General features: G+C 36.2%; 1 protein-coding gene and 1 pseudogene across 1 annotated transcript in view; both read left to right on the top strand.

The window, feature by feature from the left end:
- Positions 1-12,757, top strand: part of ACER3 (alkaline ceramidase 3) — a 107,722-nt gene extending 94,965 nt beyond the window's left edge. Inside the window, exons 8-11 of the mRNA XM_019726419.3 lie at positions 163-264; positions 2,354-2,458; positions 8,760-8,805; positions 9,300-12,757. Of these exons, the coding sequence (XP_019581978.1) occupies positions 163-264; positions 2,354-2,458; positions 8,760-8,805; positions 9,300-9,353 (307 nt within the window). The 3' untranslated portion in view covers positions 9,354-12,757. The remainder of the gene's footprint in view (positions 1-162; positions 265-2,353; positions 2,459-8,759; positions 8,806-9,299) is intronic.
- LOC109444779 (DCN1-like protein 1 pseudogene) lies at positions 6,725-7,749 on the top strand (annotated as a pseudogene).
- Positions 12,758-13,168: the final 411 nt, after the last annotated feature.

The following is a 13,168-nucleotide window of genomic DNA, read 5'->3' as shown; positions in this document are numbered from 1 at the left end:
TTTTAATGACTAAATGTAATAGGCAAATGTGTTACAGACTTTTACAGATGGGTTTAATACTAACGAAAACATTTCCTTTTCATGAAAGTGATGACTTCAAGCTCTGATCATGACATGATTTGACAAAATTTCATTTTGCTTTTCTTTTTATTATCCCCACAGGGTTTATCCATGGCTTAGAGGACTGGGTTATACATCTTTGGGTATATTTTTATTGGGATTTTTATTATGGAACATAGATAACATCTTTTGTGTTTCACTGAGGTAAGATATGTTTTCAATCTTTGAGAAATAGTTTTGGGATCAATCTATTAAGCAGAGCCTCATAGGCATATAGAATTATTAGTGCCCTGAAGTGAACTTTTGCCATTGTTGAAATTAGAAAGATATGTACAACACAATAAAGTTAAATCCTGAGAAGACTTGTTTAAATTACCTAAAAATTAAGACCTAAGAATATTTTGTAACATCTGTAGAGATTTTTAATCAAATGTTGGCTAGGTCTTTGATATCTGCCTAATTTGCTTTACTGAAGAAATAAGAATGATTGGTAATAAGAATTTGAAATACATATATAATTTTGTACTTTAATATGTTTACTGCTATTTTCCAAGAAAGGTGAGTGTTCCTTTTACCATCTTGTATCAATTATGCATTGACTGGAGTTTGATTCTTGGGTCTCTGGCCTAGTCTGTCACTAAGACACTATCTTTCTGGGCCTCAATTTCCATAAAATGGGCAAGTTAAGTAGGTTAAACTAGCAAGTCCTTCCAACTCAAAATTCTATGACCTAGCAGTTTTGTGTAAACAGAGATCAGAGGGATATATTGAACATTGAACAGCACCACAGAGAGGCAATCAGCAAAATTGAGACTGGGAAATCTGCAGGCTGAATGGCCTGGTCTCTTCAACAAATAAATTGCAGAGGGAGAGAGAACATATAGATTAAAAAAGACTTAAGAGATAGATAACCAAATACAATGTGTTGACCTTTTTTGGATTTTGATTCAAACAAACCAACTGTAAAATGACAAAAAGTTTATGAAACAATTGGAACTTTGATTGATAATTGAATGTTTGATGATACTAAGTAATTATTGTTAATATTTTAGGTATGAAAAGTGGTATTATGGTTATGGTTTAAAGAGGTTTTAATCTTTAAGACATACATGCTGAAATATTTAGAAATAAAATGATACAATATCTGGGATTTGCTTCAAAGTAATATGGAGGGGGATTGGGTGGGGGAGAGAAGTGGATAAGACTTTAAACGATACAAGATTGGCCATAAGTTACAGTTGTTGGAGCTGCTGGGTAATGAGTACATTAATATTTTGCCCACTTTTGCACATGTTTGAAATTACCTGTAATAAAAAGTTAAATAAGTAAATGGAGACATTAAATGTACATAAATAAACAAAGTAATACTGCTTGCTTAGAATCTAAGATTTAATAGAGTGGCTCTGCATCAGTAATACCCATCAGAAACCCCCTTGGCACTTTGACACTGCTGAGGGAAGTCGTCCTCCTCTGGATCAGAGCCACTAAGAAACAAAGCAGGTTCTTAGGGATGGTCATTGTCTCAAAAATTTATGGGGCTATCTAGAAAAATAATTTGGTGCTTCACATTGATTTTTTTCCCCCTCTAATAAATGAGAATATTAAGTATGGTACACAATCAGAAGATCTAGAACTTTAGACTTGGCTATGCCACTAGCTGAGTGACTTGGGCAATTCAATTAATCTCTGAAGTTTGGGTCCCTAATCTGTAAAGCAAAGCTAATAATACCACCTCAAAGATTCACTATGAAGGGAAATGATAGCTACAAAAGGACTTGATGGTGTGAGGTACTCTTCTAAGATGATGGTTGTACGCAGGGTGGAGGAAAAGCATGCATCCAGTTTCTTAAGGGAATGAAACGCTAAGTAGCTAGTGTTTCCCAAAGTGTGTTCCAGGAAACATTTGTTCCATAAGGTGTTAACATTACCTGAATAAAGGGTTCTGTGGATTAGTAGGTTACCTGGGAAAAAAGAAGATAATTTCTTTTAGTTATGATAGGACATTTCAAAGCTAATGTGCATCACTGATCTCCAAGAGGGCAATAATAAACTATGTACTATTTCCCACATTTATTTTGACCAGAGTTATTTCTTCATGGAACTTTTGCTAGGAATACTATTCCTCAATAAACACTTTGGAAAACAATACAGCTGTCTACAGCAAACTTAAGGAAATTAAATAATTGCCATATTTGAGAATGGCATTTTAAAACACTCGAAGACTGTCAGCATTAGTTGATATATTTATATATATATAAGTTAATGTGGTGATTTTCTCCCCCTTTCTACACAGGAACTTTCGAAAGAAGGTACCACCTGTCATAGGTGTTTCCACACAATTTCATGCATGGTGGCATCTTTTAACTGGCCTTGGTTCTTATCTTCACATCCTTTTCAGGTAGGAAATAAAGACTTTTTAAACCTACTATTGGAGTATTTCTTTTCTGTAGTCTACAAATAGGATGGTGTAAATATAAAATGTCAGAGACAGAGACTTACGTTCCAGCTTTGCCTCTGCCGCTGGGTGACCTTGAGCAAGTACCCTCCTTCCTCTCTCTGAAGCTTGGTTTTTCTCATCCTTAAAGTGACAGCTGTACTATCTGACTTCTGATAGATGATCTAGATTTTAATGCAAGTAGGATATAAACTTTTTTTTAGTATAATTAGTATGTAAATATCTCTATTTCTTGTTGATTAGCATATCTTTGTTTATAGTGAGCAAATTTAGGGGGGAAAGAAAAGCAACCAGAACTCCTAAGTAGGAGACTGGAAAAGTGTGAGTATCTGGTCTCCAGCTTAATTTGTCTTCTTCTCTGAGATAATCGATTGCCACTTCTCTTCTTCTACTCCCCAAAAAAGAGTCTGTTGGAGGCCAGCCACTAACAACAAAAATGGAATCAAAGTTCTTTCTGATGACTTTATCCAAATAATACTTCCATATTACTCTCTCTCCCTTTATCAGGCCTTATTTTTCTTCAAAGCATTTATAACGAGTTATATATTTATTTGTTTACGTCCCCCAACTAGACTGTAAGTTCCTTGAGAGCAGCTTATTTATCCTATTTACTGTCCTCTCCCAAATGCTCTGAACAATGCCTGTCACATAGTAAGTACTCAGTATATACTGTAAAGTGACTTAATGAATGAAAGTGTACACACCGATCTCTTTACCAGGGCTATGTTTAATCTCAAATTCGTCTCAAGAATTGAGAGAGCTGAAATATTTGTAAAAAGGGGAAGAAATTTTTCCTTTTAATCAATGTGAAAATGTACTTAAGCTTTTAGAATACCTCCCCAAAAATACGTTTGTATCTCACATATCTGGAGGGCAACTTATTTAGGCATCCTGAATTATCTAAAATTTTACTGCTTGAGAATTATATAAAAAGAACTTCAGGACAACTAAATAAGAATCGCTGTGAAGAGCTCAAGGTTATTAATCATGGAAGAACTCTTTACACTCTAGCTCTAAGTATATTTACTTTACTTTTTGCAACTTCTTACTGCATTGATTATTTGGATTCTGAGCCCATAGCATATGAAAAATACCTAACTTAAAAGGGAAGGGATATGGGAGAAAATGCTTGGGAAAATTGGCAAATGATACAAAAGGAGAATCAGGAATAAATAAAAAGCAAACTTAAGAATTAAAATCTTGGAACCTAACACTGCCCAAGAAGTTCCAAGGATGTTATCTCAGTGTGATGTAATATAGTAATGAATTTCCCTAATAAATACTAAAGAAGAAGTGAAATTATACTAATTCTATTTTAAATGGCTAGGGTTTCCCACTTTCCCTTTTCTATCTTTCCCTTTCCATCTTCCTTTCACTTTTTTTCTCTCTCTCTCCTCCTGGTGCGGAAACCCTTCATGAGAGCAGGGCACTGAGGGGAAGGAAGTGTTGTGCAGGCGGTAGCCTGCAATGTCCAGGAAATAGGGAATGAGGAGGGGGGTCAATAGTAGCAGCATGCTGAGCTTCCAAGAAAATCTGGAGGTGATGGGGCAGAGGCTGCTGTGCAGGGCAAGGAAGCAGGGTGATGAGGGGAAGGGGCGAGGAGGGGTAGATGGAGGAAGGGGCTGGAGTTGGGAAATAAATGAATGGATTAGAGAATGAGTAAATATATTGAGGATAACAAAAACCTGATTTCCCCACTGTCGCAGGAAGGATTTACAAATATGGAAAGATGAAAAGCTAGAAGGAACTCTTAGGGGACAAGAATGGAATTAAAAGTATTGGTATGAACTCATGGGAATGTGGCACACACACTTAGATATAGAAAAAGACGAATGTGTTGTATAAATTATAAATATGTATACGTATATTGACACATATTTATGTTACCTAGTTCTGTCCCCTATGAAGGCTGAAAAGCAAGCTTTTGGTCCGTTGGCTAAGATAGTTTGAGTATCAAAATTAAATAGCAAGAGTTTCAGATTATAACCTATTAAATAAAATAGGAATCCATGAGTGCATACTAATATAAATAAGTGAATAAACAAATGAGACGGAAAGCTCTTCCTTACAGAAGAATGCCAACTAATAAATGTAGAAATAACAATAGAAACAGATAATCAGCATTTGACAGTTATCTTAGGGGTAGTTGATAGGCATTGGTTATCAAAGGTTGCCCTGGCCGACAGGTGGAAGTTCAGTGAGAGCACATACTGGCGTAATTCAGAATGTCTCCCCCGGCTTACTAATACAAGGGGAAGTGGTGACTTTACAGTGAAGAAAACTGGCAGCAGCCAACTTGACCATGCATCTAAGGTTAACCTTCCCGTGGTGGAGCAGGTCAGTGTAGTGTGTCTCCTGATGTGATCACTGCGGTGAGCTTAGCATCATTTCTGTGGTCTTCTTTTTTTTTTAAGTTTATTGGGCTGACAATGGTTAGTAAAGTTACATAGGTTTCAAGTGTACAATTCTGTAGTAACGTCATCTGTATATCACATTGTGTGTGTATTTTTGTGGTATTCATGCCAAAAATGCATGGTGTGGGTCTGGCCATGAGGAAACATTGATGGACCCAGATTGAAGGTCCTTCTACAGAATGCAAGTCCTGTACTCTTTAAGACTGTCAAGTACATAAGCGGCAAGGAAAGACTTGAAGACCTGTTCTAGTTAGAAAAAAAACCGTTAAGACATGACATGAAAACTAAATGCAATGTATATTTCCGGTTAGGAACATAGATCAAAAAGAGAAATTGTCCGGACAGTCAGCAAAATTTGAATTAAGTCTTGACTTGGATAGCAGTGTTGTATTGATGTTAATTTCCTGATTGGAAGGGTTGTATTGTGGTAAGTTAGGAGAGTGTCCTTGTTTTGTGGTGATGCACCTTGGAATATTTAGGGGTGATGGGCATCATATCATACAAAGACTCTATGAGGTATATATACACATGTACATATGTGTATTTATGTTGTGCGTGTGTGTATGTTTGTGTATGTGTATAAAGCAAATATGGTTAAATGATAACAATTGGAGATCTGACAAGGGGATACAGGAATTCTTCATACCAGTCTTACAACTTTCCTGTAAGTTTGAAACTATTTTTAAATTAAGAAGCAAGGGGATGAAGGGGGAAAGGCCAGTCCTCCAGATCATGTTTTTTGAGATATTTGTAGTAAATGAGCAAATAGAAAAATGATCATCTGACTGGTAATGGCATAATTTTTATGTCCATACAGTATTTTGAAATTCCCTTCTGTGTTCTTTGGTTGCAGTGAAAATGGTATGATCACACATAGTAAGTGTAAATTGATGTAACCTATTTGGAAAGAAATTAGACAATACATGTACTCATGAAAATAAAGTGTTTATATTTTTATCCCAGTTATCATATTCCTCAGAATTTATCCTAAAGAAATAACCCATAAAAATGAAAATGTGTGTGTAAACACAAAAAGATTATCACAATGTTATTTAACTTAGCAAAATAACAATAATAGAAAAATAAAGCAAACTACCCAATAGGGCAAAAATCATAAAGTAAACTATATATAGTATTCTTTTATTCAGCCATTTAAAATTATAAATATGAAAAATTTATAGCAACATAGATGTTTTAAATGAAATAGACTAAAATCATATATATGTAATTATTAAACCTGCATAAAAATGAATTTGCATATGGACGAAGGTTAAAGTAAATACAGAAAAATTGAAGCATTTTGACTCGATTTGGTGGCAGCGTTTTGAGCTATTTTTTTTTTCTTTGTTTTATATTAGTGTTAAAATGTCTTAACTATGTTTTTTTTAAAGGAGGCATGAAAGATTTAGGAATATGTTTTAGGCACATTTCATCCTAAATAACTAAAATGAAAGAAGCTTGGATGTTTAAGCTTTAGTTATGGAAATTTTGATTCTATGGGTACCTCATTGAATGGAGCATGTGAATAATACTTCAGAGGAATGATTTGAGAATTTAGTAGTATAAAACATGTACCCTTTAAGACTTAAGTACTATACCTATATAAATGTTTGTTGCAAACAAAGAGTTAACACAGTAGAGTAAAAATATCTGAGTTAAGATTTTTGCTCTATCACTTCATAACTGTGTAACAATCTTAAACCAAGTTATTTATTTACTTGGCTCTAAGCCTCAATTTCCAGATCTCTTAAAGACAGAGAATACTGTTTACTTTATAGATTGTTGAAATGATTAAACTGAATAGGACTTCCTTTTGCAGTAATGCCAGCTTAACTTATTCAGATAAATACCCTGCTAAAAACAACTAAAAGTGAAGCCTGGAGGACACCAATGTGAACAAGTTGAAATCATCGCAGAAGGATACAGTTCGTCAGTTTATGATCTTCACACAATCTAGTGAAAAAAACAGCAGTAAGTTGTTTGTCTCAAAATGACTAGAAATTAGATGTTGCAACAGACAATTGTTTTCCAAAATCCTGAACTTTATATACAAGAGAGTGTAAAAGGAACATCGGCCAAGAAGAAGTTAGAACAACTGTATAATAGATACAAAGGTCCTCAAGATGAAAATAAAAGTGGAATAGATAGTATCCGGCAGCTCTGTGACGACCTGGCCCTCGACCCCGCCAGCGTGAGTGTTTTGATCATTGCGTGGACGTTCAGAGCAGCGACACAGTGCGACTTCTCCAAACAGGAGTTCATGGACGACATGACAGAATCAGGGTGTGACAGCACAGAGAAACCAAAAGCTCAGATACCCAAGATGGAACAAGAATTGAAAGAACCAGGATGATTTAAGGATTTTTACCAGTTTACTTTTTGAATTTTGCAGACAAAGAATCCAGGACGAAAAGAATTAGATCTAGAAATGTCCATTGCCTGCTGGAATTTAGTGCTTAATAGAAGATTTAAATTCTTAGACTTATGGAATGAATTTTTGTTGAAACATCATAAATGATCAACACCAAAAGATCCTTGGAGTCTTCTTTTAGACTTCAGTATGAGGATTGCAGATGGCATGTCTATTATGATGAAGAAGGTGCATGGCCTGTTCTTATTGATGACTTTGTGGAATTTGCACGCCCTCAAATTGCTGGGACAAAAAGTACAACAGTGTAGCACTAAAGGAAGCTTCTAGAGTGTACATAGTCTGTACAATAACTACAATGGAAAATTGCACAATCAATTTCTGCTGGCTGGACTGAACTGAAGATCAATTCTAGCAATTCAGACTGAGGGTTGAGACCAAACTTTAAGAATGAAATGTGTATAAACCTCTGGGCCCAGTGCTTGCCCCCCCCCCCCCCCCGCCCTATTGTGGGTGCTTAATAAATGGTTGGGAGCACCGAAGGTAACAGCAAGAGTTGGAATTCAGGGCTTCTCTGCCCCAGTCCAGGATTCTTTCCTAAAGAGAAGGAAAAAGGTGGCAACTTTCTTTTAGAAATTAATGTCTGAAAAACTGTCAAAGTGAGGTTATATTTTAAGACAGTGTTCTTCATAATACTTCATGTTCCTCTTTACAGTTCTGGTTTTGGGTAAAGTAGAGTGGCATCATAGCCACGTTAAATTCCACAAATTCAACTATACGTGCTCTTTCACCTTTCTCTTGTTTTGAAATTTTTTTCTCATACTATAAAGCCATGTTTTGCATATATACACATGATACACTGTATGTTACTATTCAAATACATTTAAATAGTGTACAATATATAAAACTATGTATGCTGTATGTTATAGACAGTTTAATGAAATTTTCAGGGATATATTTAACTTTACTTTTGTTGTATGCACTGAATTTAGAATCTGGTATCTTTAGAAGTGACTCATTTTAAAGGATACTATGAAGAAGACTGTTGCTTTCCTAGTTATTTCATACCTGTATTGTAATCCTTGTAGAACTGATATAACCATTTCCAAAATATTCTAAGGATACTCTTCTTTAATGCTTACTATTAGATGTATATCTTCAAAGATGAAACTGGTAATTGTGATAGGAATCATACCAAGCATGCGTGGATGCTCCCTACTAGATCACAAACATCCCTAGGTCACATCTGAGCGTTGATCATCTCTCTGTCTATCTTAGCATCTTGCCAAGTGTTCTGCAGAGTAGGCACTCAGAAAAATGGTTGCTAAGAGAACAAAGGCTATGCCAGTGTTGCTTATTCTTTGTGTATACAGAGTCATGATGGTTAAATTTGTCGGTAAGCCAGTTTGCATGGATTAAAAATCAATCTCAAGAGCTATCTCCCCCTCCCCTTTTCTTTCAGTGTATATACAAGAACACTTTACCTGAGATGGAGGCCAAAAGTGAAGGTAAATCCACTTCCTAGGGGTGTGTGTGTGTGTGTGTGTGAGTGTGTGTGTTGAGAGAGGGAGGATATTGGTGGGGTAGAAAGGTAGTGGAGTAAGGACAGGCTTTGGAACCAGATGCTCTTGAATCTTAATTCTTCCACTTACTGCTCTATGACCTTGGGCAAGTCTCTTTAAGCCTCAGTTTCTTCAGCAATAAAATAAAGCTGTTAATAACTACATTGCAGAGTTGTTAAGGATCTGAGGTGATTTAAATTCCCAGCTCCATGCTTGACAAAGTAGATGCTTGATACATTTAAATAAATTAAATAAAAATAGTTTCTGAGATCTGGTGCAAGCCTGGAAAAAATATGCTGTGCTCAGACTATTACTACCAGGACAATGGCTGGCAAACCTACCAAGCTCTGTAGTCATAGCCCAGGGGCTCTTTTTCATTGTTTCAGGGATAACATGGAACAATTTTTTCTTCTTTCATTTTGTCCTAAACTTGTTTCTAGTTTCTCTTCGGAATCTGGCCAATGATCCTGTTTGAGCCTCTCAGGAAGCACTGATGAATTATTCCACCAAGAAAACAAAACAAAGCAAAGCAAAGCAAACCACCTATCACTGGCCTGGCCAAATGAATAAGGAAATCCTTAAAGAGCTACACGTTTGTGACCATCGCAGCAAAGGAGTGACGTTCTGACAGACGCTCCCAGCCACACAGCGAATGAGGAATGGGGCTTGTTGGATGTTTAGCTCATGTCTTTATCTCATTTGTCCTCCTCTTCCGCACCCTTACCCTAAGATGTTTAAAAAGAAACAGACATGATGTATATGTATGCTAGAAAAATTGAATGCTAGAAAAATTGGGCTTTTCTTAACAGGTTAAGAGTTTGTGCTAATGATAGGAAATTAACCTTTCCCTCTTTTTTGACAAGGGTTGCATGTGAATTATACTTTTCTTAATATTTGATTAAATAACGAAAACAGCGAGGCTGGTAAAACCCCGTATCCAGATGGCCAGCTGTGAGTCAGCACTTAGCTGTGTCAGCCTTGATTTATATTATTGTCATAGTCACCTCATGGATGGTTTTCCAAAGTTAGAAAAGAAAACAAAAAAAAAGAGCTATCAGTGGGATTCTGGTAGTTCTTCGTTGTCTGCTTCTGTGCTAGTCGGAGCGTCAAAAGCAAGCTTAGACCTGCCACTGTGTTCTGTACTTGTCACATCCCAGCTCTGGCATTTCTATGTGTGGCCACAGCCAATCAGAGTGGGTGGGTCATCTTGTAACCTTTATGAAGGTCACGAGGACATCTCTATAATGTGTCTCCAGCCAGTTAAAGGTGGTTGTTCTGTTTCCTTTGATCTTTACAGATCTTTAAGTTGTTACTGTTTTTATGGCTAGGCAAACATGATGGGTGGTCTGGCCTATCCATATTCCATCCTCCTAGCATAATTTATTTGAAGTTACTAGTGAATGTCGTTATACTCTGACTTTTTAAATTATGCAATATTTTCCAGTTTTCAGAGAGGCCATGGTTATATCCAGGGAAATGTGTTAACTAGAGCTAAATGATCAGGATCCTATTTACATAAAGCTTATTAGAATACTTATGCCTTCATTTTTTGAAGGAAATAGATATAAGTATTAAGAACAGTTCTAACGTACTTGAACTTGTAACAGAACTCCCCCAAATTAAAGTGCTAAAAAATGGCAGTGAGATCTCATTGTAAGGCAGCTAGTTCTAATTTGGGTTTGAATGTATATCTAACAAATTCTAACACTTTTCACAAACATAACACCTGTCTGGATTTAAAAACCTGATTTAACCCCTTTGTTCATATATTACCATATTTGTAGCTCTGTACCATTTAGCATTTTTATTACTTTTCCTGCTTATACATTATTATAAAATCTAGATTGTTTTTACCACATGGTGACATTGCCCCAGATTAAATCCTGAGCCATAGCTTCAAAAGAAACTCTTTTTTCTTATGCAAAGGTATTAAACAGTTCTGTCATTTTTCCAGTATTCAGTAATTAGCCTTAGTACAAATTTAAAACCAATACGAATTGTGTTGTTTTTCTTCACCTACTGGCCTTAGTTTTAGTCCAAGTACTATTTTCCTTCCCTTAGCATGCCAACATGCCATTAGGCAGATACTTCCATCTACTTTTATGATCCTGCAGCATGAAAAGCATTTGCCAAAAAATAAATCTAAAAGAACTTTGGTTGTGCCTTAGGAAAATACAAAACTAAACAGTTCCATCACACAGCCCAGAAGACAATTCTTTATTTTACCACAAAGTTCTGACTTCTGGCTACATTTCATGTGCAGCTACTTTGGCTGTCAGCCATCTTACATTTCTAATGACTTCATTTGTTTCACACCGTTGTCTTTTGTACTGTTCACTGAAGATACACTTCTGTATAAAGAAACAAAGGCACATCCTTCACGATAATGCCGCTCAGCATTGGAGACAGGTTCTGCAGTATTGAAGGCAGATCACCAGTGCAGAGAGCACGCCCTGCCAGAGGCCCTTTAGAGCAGTTTCTTGAATGAGCTATTCAGCCACCACTTGTTGAATAAAGTTGCCCAGCACCTCACTGGAGAAGCATGGGCACCACTGGGGGACTTGGAACACTGTGGCCAGTTCTTCAAAGACCCTGTTTTCTGTTGTGAAAACAGCATGAAAGCTCAGCCTAAAACATTTCAGAAGAACTGAGCAAAAAGCAGAGACTAAATCCAGGCTTGTTAATTTTCCAAGTTAGCTTGTACCTCACACGTGGCTCTTTTTAGCAACCCCAGTATTCGCACACTCAAGACTTTGTATCTGTGCCATACGAGTATTATGGAAATACTGCTGACCTTCAGGATATTGCCAAATCATCTTTATTTCAATGGCATTATTTTTTTCCTTCTATGATTCTGGGTGGGCATTACAGGGTGGGCTTACTATGCCCCTTCCTTGCCTTTATTTTCTTGGAAGACTTGCTGTTAACTAGAGTATATAAAAAAACCTGTTTCCTGCTGAGCAAATAATGGTTTGTTTGCATATTACCTGATGTGAAAGGTGCTCATCTCTGAGCCCTGTAGCAAATTATATTTTAGAAAACATTAATACTTTATAAGGATGTGAAAGAGCAATTTGCTTGCACACTTTAATATCCTTCCTATGCTGCCATTTTCACTGCAGAAAATTGAAATCAGTTCCATTTTTTAATTTTTATTTTAAGGAAATACTAGGTGAAAGGTAGTGGTTGTGTTAATCTGATTGATCACTCTAGCCGCTCTGCTCCATCTTGGTGCTTTCATGAAACTTTGCCACCACATGAGGTGATCTCTTTTATCCTCGTGATATTATTTAAATTGATCACAGGAGAAACATTTGTTTTTCAATGATCTACAAATGAGAACCCCAAATAGTGATATTTGGTTTAGCAGAATTCGATCAAATATTATGATTTAACCTTACTGCAAAATTTCCAGGACTGTTAAAATCTGGGCTTTCCTTACACTTAGAGGGTTTTTCTTATACTAAGGGTAGGAAGTGTGAGACAAAATCAAAAGACCAAAAATTTCAGGTACACAATGCATGAAAATCTTTAAATGCCTGAAAAAACTAAGTTGTTTTAATGCAGACAATTTCAAATATAGCCAGTGCCGCTAAAAGGTATAAAATTATTTAAGGTTTACTTATGCGTCCTATGGGTTATGTATTACTTTTCTCTTGAAAAAAATCATTTGTTGCTAAGTTTAACAGTTTTAGCACCCAATTCCACACTTACATGACAGAAGGAATTCTTTTAACCCTGTGGTTTATGATATGCTACTGGATAAGCATTTGTGTAAAACTGATGTTTCAAAGAGAACCAGTTATAATTGGAATTTGCAACTATGTGGTGATTTGCAGATCTACCTCTGTCTTACATTTTGCATCATATCAATGCCATAATATAATTAGTTTGATCACTTGGTCTTGTTTTTCAGTGTCTAATATTACAGCTTATTCACTATGCTGTAAATATTTGGAAATAACGACAAAAATTTGGCTAAAGGTAGTTAATTAAACCCCTTTATGGGGAGGGTTGTAAAATGGGAGAAAAAGAAAACGGTTGGGACCCATCCAACTGGAAAAATTCAATGCTGTTTTTTAAACTGTTACCTTCTTTAAGAATTGGGAAACTTTTTAATTTAATGTCTAACTGCAGTTGCCAGCTGGAGAGAAGTTGCCAGTATTGCTAAGGTGTATGTGAGCGTGCCACTGGACTTAACAATTTCTCCTGTTGAAGAGGGAAAACCTTTCCTCTGCCCTCTTAGATTCAGTAATTGGGGGCCTGAGCAAAGACAGATTAGCAAAGGAAAAGGCAGATTTGTATTCAC

The sequence above is a fragment of the Rhinolophus sinicus genome, chromosome 14 (genome assembly GCF_057876585.1).
Source record: "Rhinolophus sinicus isolate RSI-liver-muscle chromosome 14, RSI-T2T, whole genome shotgun sequence".
NCBI lineage: Eukaryota > Metazoa > Chordata > Mammalia > Chiroptera > Rhinolophidae > Rhinolophus > Rhinolophus sinicus.
Note: the sequence above shows the minus strand (reverse complement) of the source record. Positions and strands in the feature narration are given on the sequence as shown.